Source organism: Notolepis coatsorum, assembly GCF_963971535.1.
Source record: "Notolepis coatsorum genome assembly, chromosome: 9".
NCBI lineage: Eukaryota > Metazoa > Chordata > Actinopteri > Aulopiformes > Paralepididae > Notolepis > Notolepis coatsorum.
In genome coordinates, this window is record NC_140173.1 from 69474614 (window position 1) to 69490513 (window position 15900).

At 43.2% G+C, this 15900-nt stretch overlaps 1 protein-coding gene across 1 annotated transcript in view; it reads left to right on the forward strand.

Moving 5' to 3' along the window:
• LOC311234660 (stromal membrane-associated protein 1-like) overlaps nucleotides 1–15900 on the forward strand; it is a gene marked incomplete at its 3' end in the record, with an annotated part of 396934 nt that overhangs the window by 364111 nt on the left and 16923 nt on the right. The window contains exon 9 of the mRNA XM_084321905.1: nucleotides 13524–13683. Within this exon, the coding sequence (XP_084178031.1) occupies nucleotides 13524–13683 (160 nt within the window). The remainder of the gene's footprint in view (nucleotides 1–13523; nucleotides 13684–15900) is intronic.

Here is a 15900-nt window from a genome sequence, read left to right on the forward strand (position 1 = left end):
TGTGTGTGTGTGTGTGTGTGTGTGTGTGTGTGTGTGCGCGTGTGTGTCTGTGTCTGTGTCTGTTTCAAGTTTCTTTATTAGTTGTCATACAAAAATACAGAATACTTGTATATGAAATGCTTTTTTCTGTTAAGCTCCTGAGAGTGTGCTAGATAAAATAGATAAAGTATCAATAGAAAGTACGTAAACAAAAATGTTCAGTCAATATACATATATACAATATACAATACAGAGTAGAAAATGTGTACCCTTGTATGCAGCTGCTGTCATTATCTCTATTCTGTTCTAGCCAGGTGGCCTGTGTGTGTGTGTGTGTGAGTGTCTGTACGTGTGAGTGTGCGTGTCTGTGTGACTATGCGTGTGTGTGTGTGTGTGTGTGTGTGTGTGTGACTATGCGTGTGTGTGTGTGTGTGTGTGTGTGTGTGTGTGTGTGTGAGGTGCGTGTGAGTGTGTGCCTGTAGAGGTCTATGAATAGTGACAGTCAGGAAGAGGCTGTTGGTGCTCAGAGCCACATCTCATTCACAGCCTGCAGCAGAAGAATGGCCTGTTATATAGAAACACAATGTGCTGCTAGGAGCCCAGATGCACAGAGCTGGATATGTGGGGTCCTGTGTGTTTTTTTGAGTGACAGAGAGAGAGAGAGAGAGAGAGAGAGAGAGAGAGAGAGAGAGAGAGAGAGAGAGAGAGAGAGGAGAGAGAGATAGAGAGAGAGAGAGAGAGAGAGAGAGAGAGAGAGAGAGAGAGAGAGAGAGAGAGAGAGAGAGAGAGAGAGAGAGAGAGAGAGAGAGAGAGAGAGAGAGAGAGGAGAGAGAGAGAGAGAGAGAGAGAGAGAGACCTTTAACACTTCATACCTGTATATCCTTTCTGTTTCTCACATTGAAATACTTTATTATTTTTTTGCTCGCCTTCTTGTACGCATGCACACACACACACTTGAGTCTGTCTTCCTGTGTAACACCATCTTTGTCTCGGAAGGTTTTCTCCTTCTCTCTCACACACACAAGCATACATATATACACACAGAGAGGTGGTTAATGAAGCAGTATGGAGACAGAAGGTACAGGTAACAGTAGGAACGTTTGTTGTTGTTATGCTAATGTTGTAACTATTAATAGAAACACCAGCCATATTATCCACACACACACCTTACCCACGTGCAAGCGGTGTGTGTGGTGTGTGTGTGTGGTGTGTGTGTGTGTGTGTGTGTGTGTGTGTGTGTGTGTGTGTGTGTGTGTGTGTGTGTGTGTGTGTGTGTGTTTTGTCGTGGGGTAAAGCATGCATGTGACTGTGAGAATGAATTGTCGATGGTTGAACTTGTATGTGGGTTGAGTATATTTGCAAGGCTGCTTGTGTGACTGAGAATGAATGGTGTGTGTGTGTGTGTGTGTGTGTGTCACACACTGCTTTGTTCCTGTCTCCCCTCATTCTATTCATGAAGTCAAGCTCACTATCACTGCCCCCCCTACTCTCCTCTCATTTTCTCTCCTCTCCTCTCCTCCTATCAGCAGCTCTTCATCCTCATCATCGATTGCCTGTAGCTGCATTTGCACAACAGCGTCCATCCCTGCTGCTAACTTAGCTAACGTTAACTTATCTAACGTTAAAAACAAACCTAAACTAACGCTAAAACCTAACCTAAACTAACGAACTAACTTAACTAACAAAACGTAACAAACTAACTAAATATAACTATATTACACTATATACAATAACACAAGCAAAAACAAACATACACACGGCTATTATATGGTTGTTATCAATGTGTTGGTTGAGAAGGGAAATCGGTTATGTTTCATCTAGGGAACCTAGCTACATACGGGGTACAATGTTGCTTAGGCTGCTTGCAACATTGTTGCGTGGTCCATGTCGTGTCGCAGTTGCGTTCCTGTTGCTCGAGCATGTAGAGCCCTTAACACCATCTTTGTTTCTCTCCTCCTCCTCTCCTCTCTCCTCTTCTCCTCTCCTCCTAACACCATCTCTGTTTATCTCTTATCTTATATCCTCTTCTTCTCTCCTCCTCTTATCTCATCCTCTCCTCTTCTCTCCTCCTCTCCTATCATCATCTTCTCTCCTCCTCTTCTCTCCTCCTAAGAACAGCTCTGTTTATCTCTCCTCTCATCTCCTCCTAACAACACATATGTTTATCTCTCCTCTCCTCTCCTCCTAACAACATATATGTTTATCTCTCCTCTCCTCTCCTCCTAACACCATATATGTTTATCTCTCCTCTCCTCTCCTCCTAACATCATATATTTATCTGTCCTCTCCTCTCCTCCTAACACCATATATGTTTATATCTCCTCTCCTCCTAACACCATATATGTTTATTTCTCCTCTCCTCTCCTCCTAACAACATATATGTTTATCTCTCCTCTCCTCCTAACAACATATATGTTTATTTATCCTCTCCTCCTAACAACATATATGTTTATCTATCCTCTCCTATCCTCCTCCTAACACCATATCTCTCCTCTCCTCCTAACACCATATATGTTTATCTCTCCTCTCCTCTCCTCCTCCTAACACCATATATGTTTATCTCTCCTCTCCTCCTCCTAACACCATATATGTTTATCTCTCCTCTCCTCTCCTCCTCCTAACACCATATATGTTTATCTCTCCTCTCCTCCTCCTAACAACATATATGTTTATCTCTCCTCTCCTCCTCCTAACACCATATATGTTTATCTCTCCTCTCCTCCTCCTAACACCATATATGTTTATCTCTCCTCTCCTCCTCCTAACAACATATATGTTTATCTCTCCTCTCCTCCTCCTAACACCATATATGTTTATCTCTCCTCTCCTCCTCCTAACACCATATATGTTTATCTCTCCTCTCCTCTCCTCCTCATAACACCCATATATGTTTATCTCTCCTCTCCTCTCCTCCTAACAACATATATGTTTATCTCTCCTCTCCTGCTCCTAACACCATATATGTGTATCTCTCCTCTCCTCCTAACAACATATACGTTTATCTCTCCTCTCCTCTCCTCCTAACAACATATATGTTTATCTCCTCTCATCTCCTCCTAACAACATATATGTTTATCTCTCCTCTCCTCTCCTCCTAACAACATATATGTTTATCTCTCCTCTCCTCCTAACACCATATATGTTTATCTCTCCTCTCCTCTCCTCCTAACATCATATATTTATCTCTCCTCTCCTCTCCTCCTCCTAACACCATATATGTTTATCTCTCCTCTCCTCCTAACACAATATATGTTTATCTCTCCTCTCCTCTCCTCCTCCTAACAACATATATGTTTATCTCTCCTCTCCTCCTAACAACATATATGTGTATCTCTCCTCTCCTCCTAACAACATATATGTTTATCTCTCCTCTCCTCCTCCTAACACCATATCTCTCCTCTCCTCTCATCCTAACACCATATATGTTTATCTCTCCTCCTCTCCTCTCCTCCTCCTAACACCATATATGTTTATCTCTCCTCTCCTCCTCCTAACACCATATATGTTTATCTCTCCTCTCCTTTCCTCATCCTAACACCATATATGTTTATATCTCCTCTCCTCTCCTCCTCCTAACACCATATATGTTTATCTCTCCTCTCCTCCTAACACCATATATGTGTATCTCTCCTCTCCTCTCCTCCTCCTAACACCATATATGTTTATCTCTCCTCTCCTCTCATCTCCTCCTAACAACATATATGTGTATCTCTCCTCTCCTCCTAACACCATATATGTTTATCTCTCCTCTCCTCTCCTCCTAACATCATATATTTATCTGTCCTCTCCTCTCCTCATAACACCATATATGTTTATCTCTCCTCTCCTCCTAACACCATATATGTTTATTTCTCCTCTCCTCTCCTCCTAACAACATATATGTTTATCTCTCCTCTCCTCCTAACAACATATATGTTTATCTATCCTCTCCTCCTAACAACATATATGTTTATCTATCCTCTCCTCCTAACACCATATATGTTTATCTCTCCTCTCCTCCTCCTAACACCATATATGTTTATCTCTCCTCTCCTCTCCTCCTCCTAACACCATATATGTTTATCTCTCCTCTCCTCCTCCTAACACCATATATGTTTATCTCTCCTCTCCTCTCCTCCTCCTAACACCATATATGTTTATCTCTCCTCTCCTCTCCTCCTAACAACATATATGTTTATCTCCTCTCATCTCCTCCTAACAACATATATGTTTATCTCTCCTCTCCTCTCCTCCTAACAACATATATGTTTATCTCTCCTCTCCTCCTAACACCATATATGTTTATCTCTCCTCTCCTCTCCTCCTAACATCATATATTTATCTCTCCTCTCCTCTCCTCCTCCTAACACCATATATGTTTATCTCTCCTCTCCTCCTAACACAATATATGTGTATCTCTCCTCTCCTCTCCTCCTCCTAACAACATATATGTTTATCTCTCCTCTCCTCCTAACAACATATATGTGTATCTCTCCTCTCCTCCTAACAACATATATGTTTATCTCTCCTCTCCTCCTCCTAACACCATATCTCTCCTCTCCTCTCATCCTAACACCATATATGTTTATCTCTCCTCCTCTCCTCTCCTCCTCCTAACACCATATATGTTTATCTCTCCTCTCCTCCTCCTAACACCATATATGTTTATCTCTCCTCTCCTTTCCTCATCCTAACACCATATATGTTTATATCTCCTCTCCTCTCCTCCTCCTAACACCATATATGTTTATCTCTCCTCTCCTCCTAACACCATATATGTGTATCTCTCCTCTCCTCTCCTCCTCCTAACACCATATATGTTTATCTCTCCTCTCCTCTCATCTCCTCCTAACAACATATATGTGTATCTCTCCTCTCCTCCTAACACCATATATGTTTATCTCTCCTCTCCTCTCCTCCTAACATCATATATTTATCTGTCCTCTCCTCTCCTCATAACACCATATATGTTTATCTCTCCTCTCCTCCTAACACCATATATGTTTATTTCTCCTCTCCTCTCCTCCTAACAACATATATGTTTATCTCTCCTCTCCTCCTAACAACATATATGTTTATCTATCCTCTCCTCCTAACAACATATATGTTTATCTATCCTCTCCTCCTAACACCATATATGTTTATCTCTCCTCTCCTCCTCCTAACACCATATATGTTTATCTCTCCTCTCCTCTCCTCCTCCTAACACCATATATGTTTATCTCTCCTCTCCTCCTCCTAACACCATATATGTTTATCTCTCCTCTCCTCTCCTCCTCCTAACACCATATATGTTTATCTCTCCTCTCCTCTCCTCCTCATAACACCATATATGTTTATCTCTCCTCTCCTCTCCTCCTAACACCATATATGTGTATCTCTCCTCTCCTCTCCTCCTCCTAACACCATATATGTGTATCTCTCCTCTCCTCCTAACAACATATATGTTTATCTCTCCTCATCTCCTCCTAACAACATATATGTTTATCTCCTCTCATCTCCTCCTAACAACATATATGTTTATATCTCCTCTCCTCTCCTCCTAACAACCTATATGTTTATCTCTCCTCTCCTCCTAACACTATATATGTTTATCTCTCCTCTCCTCTCCTCCTAACATCATATATTTATCTGTCCTCTCCTCTCCTCCTAACACCATATATGTTTATCTCTCCTCTCCTCCTAACACAATATATGTTTATCTCCTCTCCTCTCCTCCTAACAACATATATGTTTATCTCTCCTCTCCTCCTAACAACATATATGTTTATCTCTCCTCTCCTCCTAACAACATATATGTTTATCTATCCTCTCCTCCTCCTAACATCATATATGTTTATCTCTCCTCTCCTCTCCTCCTAACACCATATATGTTTATCTCTCCTCTCATCTCATCCTAACACCATATATGTTTATCTCTCCTCTCCTCCTCCTAACACCATATATGTTTATCTCTCCTCCTCCTAACACCATATATGTTTATCTCTCCTCTCCTCTCCTCCTCCTAACACCATATATGTTTATCTCTCCTCTCCTCCTCCTAACACCATATATGTTTATCTCTCATCTCCTCTCCTCTCCTCCTAACAACATATATGTTTATCTCCTCTCCTCTCCTCCTAACAACATATATGTTTATCTCTCCTATCCTCTCCTCCTAACAACATATATGTTTATATCTCCTCTCCTCTCCTCCTAACAACATATATGTTATCTCTCCTCTCCTCTCCTCCTAACAACATATATGTTTATCTCTCCTCTCCTCTCCTCCTGCTCCTCCTAACAACATATATGTTTATCTCTCCTCTCCTCTCCTCCTCCTAACAACATATATGTTTATCTCTCCTCTTCTCTCCTCCTCCTAACAACATATATGTTTATCTCTCCTCTCCTCTCCTCCTAACACCATATATGTTTATCTCTCCTCTCCTCCTCCTAACAACATATATGTTTATCTCTCATCTCCTCTCCTCCTAACAACATATATGTGTATCTCTCCTCTCCTCATCCTAACACCATATATGTTTATCTCTCCTCTCCTCTCCTCCTAACACCATATATGTGTATCTCTCCTCTCCTCTCCTCTCCTCCTAACACCATATATGTTTATCTCTCCTCTCCTCCTAACAACATATATGTTTATCTCTCCTCTCCTCTCCTCCTCCTAACAACATATATGTTTATCTCTCCTCTCCTCTCCTCCTCCTAACACCATATATGTTTATCTCTCCTCTCCTCTCCTCTCCTCCTCCTAACTGTGAGAATGGGTTTTAATCGCTGAACACAGGAGAGGAGAGAATGGAGCGTTTCAGGATATTTAATAGTATTCTCCAAGCAGACAAGAGTTACATCCAGAAATGTACAACAGACAGGAATTGGGAATGTTCTGGTGGCAATGAGAGCAGGTGCACTCCAGTGCTACTGCGGACGGAAGACACGGGTCCGTGTCGAGAGAGTGAGCAGGAACTCCTTAGTAAAGCTCCAGGGGTCCAGACAGGGGCTCGCTGGAACGGAGGTCCTAGGTAATGATAATAACACCACGACGACTTCTGGTCAGCATCCTCCGGTAGAAGTAGGGTCTTGGTGATCAGGGAATGGGATACAGCTGTGAAGAGTGAGGTGCCTGGCAGCGTGTGAATCAGGAGATGAGGTGCAGCTGAGTTGAGTGACAGGGGGTGAAGGAGTGCTGACCATATATGGGCGTGAGGCTTCCGTGGTGGATGGAAGGGAGGATGAAGAGGAGTGAGGAAGGTGTGTGGTGAATGTGAAGGGGGGATGAGGAGGAGTGAAGAATGCTCTTGCTGTGATTATGACTAGGGCTGGGCGATATAACGATAACGATAAATATCGCGATATATTTTAATAATCGATATCGAATATCGTTTTTTTTTTTTTTTTTTTTTTTTTTTTTTTTTTGACCTGCAACAGGGCAGTGGACAGACTTGTCTTTCTTGCCTGCAACTTAAAGTAATGGCTTTGCTTGTCCAAATGACAATACTGACCAAATTGAGATTTATTTTTCTCTTGTCCATTTATTTTGTTTGCTTTCTAATTTAAAATACATTTTGAAACCGTCTGTACACAGTAGGCTATGTGTGCTAGCAGAACTAGACTCCAGTCACGAGTCACAGTGCACATGTGCGGTGGTTTGTCCACCAAAAAAGCGCCAAAAGATCGAAAATAAACTAACAGAGCCAGAACTGTTCAACTCCTCTGGAGCCACAGCCAGCAGAGAAGCCGGTTTACTTTAGCTTTTGTGAGGGGATGTAACACTAAAGATGGCGGCAACGACAAAGAATTGCTGCAAAATAAACATACATCTGTTGTTAAATTTTTTTATTTTTTTTTTATATACTTATAACAATTCGATAATTATCGATATCGAGAAATAAAATAAAATTATCATATCGTTATCGCGATATGATTTTTTTCCATATCGCCCAGCCCTAATTATGACACTAACACCATGTTTCTCTCCTCTCCTCCCCCTAACACCATCTATGTTTCTCTCCTCTCTTTACACCACTCACCACGTCCTCTCTCTCTCCTGAATTATCTGAATTACCCCTTCACACCTACACACACACACACACACACACACACACACACACACACACACACACACACACACACACACACACACACACACACACACACACACACACAGCATGCATGGCTTTTAAAGCAGGTGTTACTTTTGTGTCAGCTCCATCCATTTGTCATAATGGGTGTGTGTGTTTGTGTGCCTGAAGGGTGGGTGGGTGTGTGTGTGTGTGTGTGTGTGTGTGTGTGTGTGTGTGTGTGTGTGTGTGTGTGTGTGTGTGTCTGTCTGAAGGTTGTTTTATTGTGTGTGTGTGTGTGTGTGTGTGTGTGTGTGTAGGTGTGTAGGTGTGTGTGTGTGTGACAATGAATGGACTATTAACAGATCGCTTAATTGACCTGCTCCTAGCTTCCTGCTCTGAACCCTAGGTTCAGTTCCTCTGTGTATGTTCCAATATTGGTCTCTCTCTCTGCTAAAGCAGGGGACTTTGATTTTAGAAGCGGCAGTTTCAAGTTTCAAGTTTCAAGTTTCTTTAATAGTTGTCATACAGAAGTACAGAATACTTTCATACAAAATGCTTCTTACTGTTACGCTCCAGAGACTGTGCTAGACAAGATAGTATCAAATAACATAGTATAGCATGTAATTTAGAAGAAGAAAATGAGGTCACAGTGTTCGGTATAGACATATGTACAATGTTCTGAGTTACCATATAATATACAATACTATGCAGTGTACTAATGTACAGTACTATATAGTGCAAAGCAGAAATGGGATGAGGTACAATTTAGGTACAATTTACAGTAAGGTGTACGAGTTGTAGTGCAATCATTCATCAATAAATAATAAAGTGTGGGGAGTGGGTGCTACAGTGTGTTTGTTTAAAGTGGGTGTGTGCTATAAAGTGTGTGGAGTGGGTGCTACAGTGTGTTTGTTTAAAGTGAGTGTGTGCGTGTGGATGTGTGTGCTATGTGCGTTTGGTGGTTGTTGTTGTGTAGTGTTCATTGTTCGTTTAGCAGCCTGATGGCCTGGGGATAGAAGCTTCTTCTGAGTCTTTCTGTGCTCGCCTTGAGACTCCGGTATCGCTTGCCTGACCGCAGCAGTTCAAAGAGGCAGTTGTTCGGGTGACTGGAGTCTTTAATGATTCTCTTAGCCTTGCCCTTGCAACGCTTGTTGTAAATGTTCTGGAGGGTGGGGAGCCCCCCTCCAATTGTGCGTTCGGCTGAACGTGTCACTCTTTGTAGTCTGCTTCGGTCTTGTGCAGTGCTATTCCCAAACCAGGAGGTGATGTTGCCGGTCAAGATGCTCTCTATTGTACATGAGTAGAAGTTCTTAAGGATCTTCTGACTGACTTGGAACTTCCTTAGGCGCCTGAGGAAGTAGAGGCGTTGTCGTGCCTTCTTCACAACACTGTCAATGTGTGTGGTCCATGTCAAGTCCTCGGATATGTAGGCTCCGAGGTACTTAAAGCTGTTGACTCTCTCAACCGGTGCCCCGTCGATGCTGAGGGGGCTGTAGTCCTTGACCCCCGACCTCCTGAAGTCCACAATCATCTCCTTTGTTTTGCTGACGTTCAGGGAGAGGCTGTTTTCCTGGCACCATCCCGCCAGGACCTTGACCTCTTCCAGGTAGGCCCTCTCGTTGTTGGCAGAGATCAGGCCCACCACCACTGTGTCGTCAGCAAATTTGATGATTGTATTGCTACTCCGCTGAGCCACACAGTCGTGTGTGTACAGGGAGTAGAGGAGGGGACTCAGAACACAGCCCTGGGGGGCCCATATGTTGAGAGTGATGGATGAGGAGGTGCAGTTGCCTGCTCTCACCACCTGGGGTCTGCCAGTCAGGAAGTCCAAGACCCACTGGCAGAGGTCATAGTTCAAGCCCAGGTCCCTGAGCTTGGCTATGAGTATGGAGGGGACTATGGTATTGAATGCCGAGCTGTAGTCGATGAATAGCATTCTCACATAGTTCCCCTGCCTCTTGTCCAGGTGTGATGCTGCTGTGTGCAGCACATGGGCTATGGCGTCCTCCGTGGACCTGTTGGGGCGGTATGCAAATTGCAGGGGGTCCATGTTGATGGGGAGGGAGGAGCAGATGTAGCCCTTTACTAGCTTCTCAAAGCACTTCATGGCTATGGAGGTGAGAGCTACAGGGCGGTAGTCGTTGAGGCAAGCAGGCTTGGATTTTTTGGGTACAGGGATAATAGTGGACTTCTTCAGGCAGGTGGGGATGACAGCCTGTTCTAAGGACAGGTTAAATATGTCAGTGAATACTGGGGCCAGTTGGTCGGCACAGACTTTTAGGACGCGGCCGGGGATGCCGTCCGGACCTGCTGCCTTCCTGATATTCACTTTTTTAAAGGTCCGCCTCACCTCATGTTCTGTTACCCTGAACACTGCGCCTCCATCAGCAGCCGACCCCCCCCCCCCCCCCCCCCCCATTGCCGTGGTTTGTGAGCTGGTGTTGTTATTACCAGCATCAAACCTCGCATAGAAGGTATTGAGGTCATTTGCTAAGGAGATGTCACTGTTCAGTTTGAGGGAGGCGCCTTTGTAGTCTGTCATCGTTTTGAGCCCCTGCCACATAGCTCTAGAGTCAGCTTGTTCAAACTGGAGTTCAATTTTATCCCTGTAGCGCCGTTTGGCCTCTGACACTGTCCTCCTTACGTTGTATCGCGCCACCTTGTGGTCATTCATGTTGCCTGCCACTAGGCCGTCGTTGTATGCTTTGGTGCGCTCTCTCAGAGCTTCACGGACGGATTTGTCTACCCAGGGTTTTTGATTTGGGTAAACTCTCATTTTGGTAGTGGGGATTGTTTCTTCCACCAAAGTACAAACATAGTCCAGCACTGTCTCCGTGTAGACATTAATGTTATCTGTGTCGCGGAACACGTTCCAGTCTGTGCAGTGAAACGCAGACTGGAGCGTCTCCTCTGACGTCAAATCCCATTTCTGCACCTCTCGCGAGACTACAGGAGTACTTTTGATTCTCTGTTTGTACATTGGTGAAAGAAAGATGGACGCGTGATCTGATTTACCAAAGCCACTATCAGAATGAGCCTTGTAGCCACCTTTAAATTGCGTGTAACAGTGATCTAGGATGTTACCGCCTCTGGTGTTGCAAGTCACATGCTGATAGAAGTCAGGTAATACCTTTCTCAGATTGGCGCTATTGAAATCACCCAGCACCAAAATGGCGGCGTTAACGTTCGCCGCTTGTATTCTATTTACCTCGTCGTGGAGTCTGGAGAGCGCGACGTTGTTGCTGGCTTGCGGTGGAATATACACTCCTACAAGGATGATCGCCGTTAACTCCCTCGGGAGGAAGAAAGGACGACACTTGATGGTTATATATTCCAGGTCTGGGCAGCAGTGGTTGGATAATTCCTTCACGTTAGTTGGATCGCTCCAATTGTTGTTGAACATGAAGGCAATACCTCCTCCATGTTGTTTACCGGACTCTGCTGTACGATCCTTGCGGTGGATAAAGAAGTGTTCAGCTGGTTGGATTGCGTGGTCTGGAACGTCCGACGTGAGCCACGTTTCGGTGAAGCAGAGAACGTTGCAGTCCCTAACGTCTCTTTGGTATTGAATCCTTGCTCGGATGTCGTCCAGTTTATTGTCAATTGATTGTACATTGGCTAGCAATATACTGGGCAATGGCGTTCGGTGGCGTCTGGATCTCAGCCTGTTACGGATCCCAGCTCTCTTCCCACGCCGTCTGGTTCCTCTGTTCCTGGGATCAAGGAACAAAGGCTCTGGTCCCATTCTCCGGAGAATCTCCTCTGGCCATTGTTGCGGTTCGGAAAGCTGGTCCAGTGAGTAATCCAATCGGTAAGTTTCCCGTAATCCGATGTCTATAAGTGACTGACGGTCATACACATTAAATGCACCTACTGTTGGTACAGACAAAACTCTTAAAACTATAAATATTAACAAAAGTAAGCACAGTCTCGACGGAGCGAACAGAAAGGCAGCCGGACGTTGCAGCGCCATCTCTCTGAGATAAAAGTGTGACTCTGAACTAAACATAGAATCCTCCTGTAAAAATGTATCTTTACCTTCTCACCTCACATGTAGCTTAACATACTAAAGTACTGGTGACCAGGAATGAAATACACTCTGTATATTTATCTCTCTTTTATATCTCTGTCTCTTTATCTCCATCTATCTTTATCTGTGTCTCTTTATCTCTCTCTTATCTCTCTGTCTCTTTATCTCTCTCTTTATTTCTGTATCTTTATCTCTCTGTCTCTTTATCTATCTCTATTTATCTCTGTCTCTTTATCTCTATCTTATCTCTCTGTCTCTTTATCTCTATCTATATTTATCTCTGTCTCTTTATCTCTATCTATATTTATCTCTGTCTCTTTATCTCTATCTTATCTCTCTGTCTCTTTATCTCTATCTTATCTCTCTGTCTCTTTATCTCTATCTTATCTCTCTGTCTCTTTATCTGTATCTTATCTCTCTGTCTCTTTATCTCTCTCTTATATCTCTGTCTCTTTATCGCTATCTATATTTGTCTCTGTCTCTTTATCTCTATCTTATCTCTCTGTCTCTTATCTCTCTGTCTCTTTATCTCTCTGTCTCTTTATCTCTCTGTCTCTTTATCTCTCTGTCTCTGTAACAGTACTATATACCTGTATGTCATGTATGTCCCTATGCCATAATAAATGTCATGATGTCATGTATGTTGTGTATGTCATAAATGTCACTATGAATTGAAAATGGGGGACCCTGATGTAAACAAGACAAACGTCTTTCTCTGGTCTGCATCCCCTTAACAATTGTATGTATTGAGCCGTACTGTATTGTACCCATTCTGCAATCTGTTAAATAAAGATTTCATTCATTCATTCATTAGTCTTGCTTATTTTATGTTCTTTTTTTACTCTCTTGCTAGCTTTTATGTTATTTTACACTGTAATGCTTTGAGATTTGTTCCACAATTATAAAGCGCCTCTACAAATCAAATATATTATTATTATTAAAAATCTATGCCTTTACATGGATCCATGATGGTATACCTTCATATTCGGTATCCAGTCCTACGTCTTGAATATGCCAGCAGTGCGTCAGGTCTCGTGGACATGTCAGACGTGCGTCAGGTCTTTTGGACAAGGCATAGAAGTGAGTTTTTAGGTCAGCTGCTGTCAATCAAAAGGAGGCGAGCTGATTGGTTCGTCCCACAATGCTCTTCAGAGATGAAGGTATTTTTGTTCAGACAAGCTCTTTACAGCAGTAGCAATGTGAGTCATCAGTACAAACAAGTACTAATTCAGACTCTCACACACACTCACACACACTCGTCCGCATACACACATAAACACACGTAGATGCATACACACACACGCTCACTTAGGTGCACGCACACACTAACTCAGACTCAGACATGCACACACACGCATGCACACGCATACACTCACACACACACATACGCACACACACATAAACACACGGATGCAAGCACACACACAATTGCTGATCAATCTGACGTGGCCATCTCCCTGTCTCCCTACCAGACTAGTACTGCAGCTCCCCAGACAGACCCTGTCTCCTCCTCTTCGTCCTCCTCCTCCGCCACTAAAGAGGAGAAGAAGCCTCTGTCTAAAGACTCCATCCTCTCTCTGTACGCCAGCAGCCCCATACCCACCCAGCAGCCACCGCAGACCCAGGGACCAGGTAACACGTCTACCTACCTCTGTGAAGAGTGTGTGTGTGTCTCTCTCTCTCTCTTCCTCACACACACAGCGACGACGAGCTTAAAAAAACAAGACGTATTCAAATGATGGTTGGTTCTTAGGGTTCCTCCAGTTTGCATTTAAAAGTATGATCTCCGACCACTGTGTCGACTTGTAACTGTCTTAGCTGATTTTTTATTGTTTATTCTTATTTATTGTGACACAGGTATCAGTAGATATTCAGGCACAATAAATAAGAATAAACAATAAAAAATCAGCTAAGACAGTTACAAGTTGACACAGTGAGTGGTCGGAGATCACAGACTTTTAAATGCAAACTGGAGGAACCCTAAGAACCAACCATCATTTGAACATGTAGAATACGTTCCAAGATTCCATTCCAACAGTGTTGTGATGTAAGAGGGATGTTTACCAATAAGGGTGTTAAATATAAACAAATACCAATGATAGTTACGCCTTTCAACCAGAGAAGGCCATCCAACCTTTTCATAAAGGTCTCAGTGGTGGGTATCATATCTGTCATAAAGGACAGTGGTGGGTATCATATCTGTTATAAAGGACACAGTGGTGGATATCATATCTGTCATAAAGGACAGTGGTGGGTATCATATCTATCATAAAGGACACAGTGGTGGGTATCATATCTCTCATAAAGGACACAGTGGTGGGTATCATATATATCATAAAGGACAGTGGTGGGACACTTTTACCACTTAACACTTTCGGGGCCATTCACGTATATACGTTATTGGGCGCCAGCGGTTAACGGCCAAAAACGTATTTATACGTTATTTGATCGTTTTCCCTTTTTTTTTATTTTTATATCCTATTCAATGTCAGGGACCTGTATGTGGCCGTTAAAAGGCATACTGGGACTCCGAAGGTGCAGTACCGGCCAGATCCTGCTAGTAGGCAGTATCGAGAGTGCAGTAAACCCTGTCCCAGACCGGGTGTAACACTCAAATGTCTCTGGACGAACTTTTCTAGTAATGGGAAACCTATGGCTTCACTCGATCGCATTGAATCGTTTTCGGGACCCCCGATCCATATGTTGTGGTGAGTTATGCCGTGGACCAGATGGCGATCAAATAATTGGAATATTATTTTTGGAATACCACCGACCACAGGTAAGGGACAATCTGATGTCAATTTCAGCTTGATCGTGCATGGTTTTCAATTCATACCCATCCCCCTGATCGGCGTGTGTTGTGGTAATAACGAATGCCGCTATTGGCAATCAATTAATCAGAAACAATTAATTCCTTCATGATGATGAAATATAATACCTATCATATGCATTTGATTTGAAAATAGTAGCGTGTCCAGGGACGAAACGCCAATGGTTTAAGTAGAATTCACGTTGCGCCCTATAGCCAGCCTCCCAGGAATTAGCCCGGATCATTCCGAAATTATACTCATATTCACCACGGAATAACGCATGAACGTATTAATGAATCAAATTTATTATTTTTTGCATCTTGAACGGAAGATAGTTACTGTCAAATGACGATGGTATTGTATCCATAGCTATAATATAAAATATAGATTTAGCTCTACAAACAACGTGACGCACAGTGAAACTATGTAATGAAAACCTGGCCGTGCTACAGCTATATGGAGAAATTGAATGGCCCCGAATGTGTTAAGAGGTTAACCCCTAACTGCTCCCGATGAGCAGGTTGGCACCTTGCATGGCCACCTCCACCGTCGGTGTGTGAATGGGTGAATGCGAGGCATAAGTTGTAAAGCGCTCTGGATAAAAGCTGTTATAAATGCAGTCTACTCAATTAATTCTAACAACATTGATATAAGGAGGTAGCTTAACGCATTGGGTGCCAACGACGAGAAATCTCGTTGTTGGCCGCCATGCGTTGAGTGCCAATGATGACAAATCTCGTTATTTAATCGTTATTTATTTTATTAGCGATATCCATTCATTTTTCATCCATCCAGCCTCACGTTATCATTGGGACTGGCTCTGAGCTCGAAAAGGGCAAATACCGCCCCCTATCGTCTCCCGGATGGTATTGCACCCATTGGAATGGAGCCAATGAAAATGCATGAGAAAAAAAAACTCCAGGCTCCACATTTGACTTCTGAGCCATGTAACCTGAGACTATTGCATCCACTGAGGGAACTGGGAGCAGCGTCGATTATGTGTTTCGAGGTATAACGTTGGATCAATAAACGCGATCGA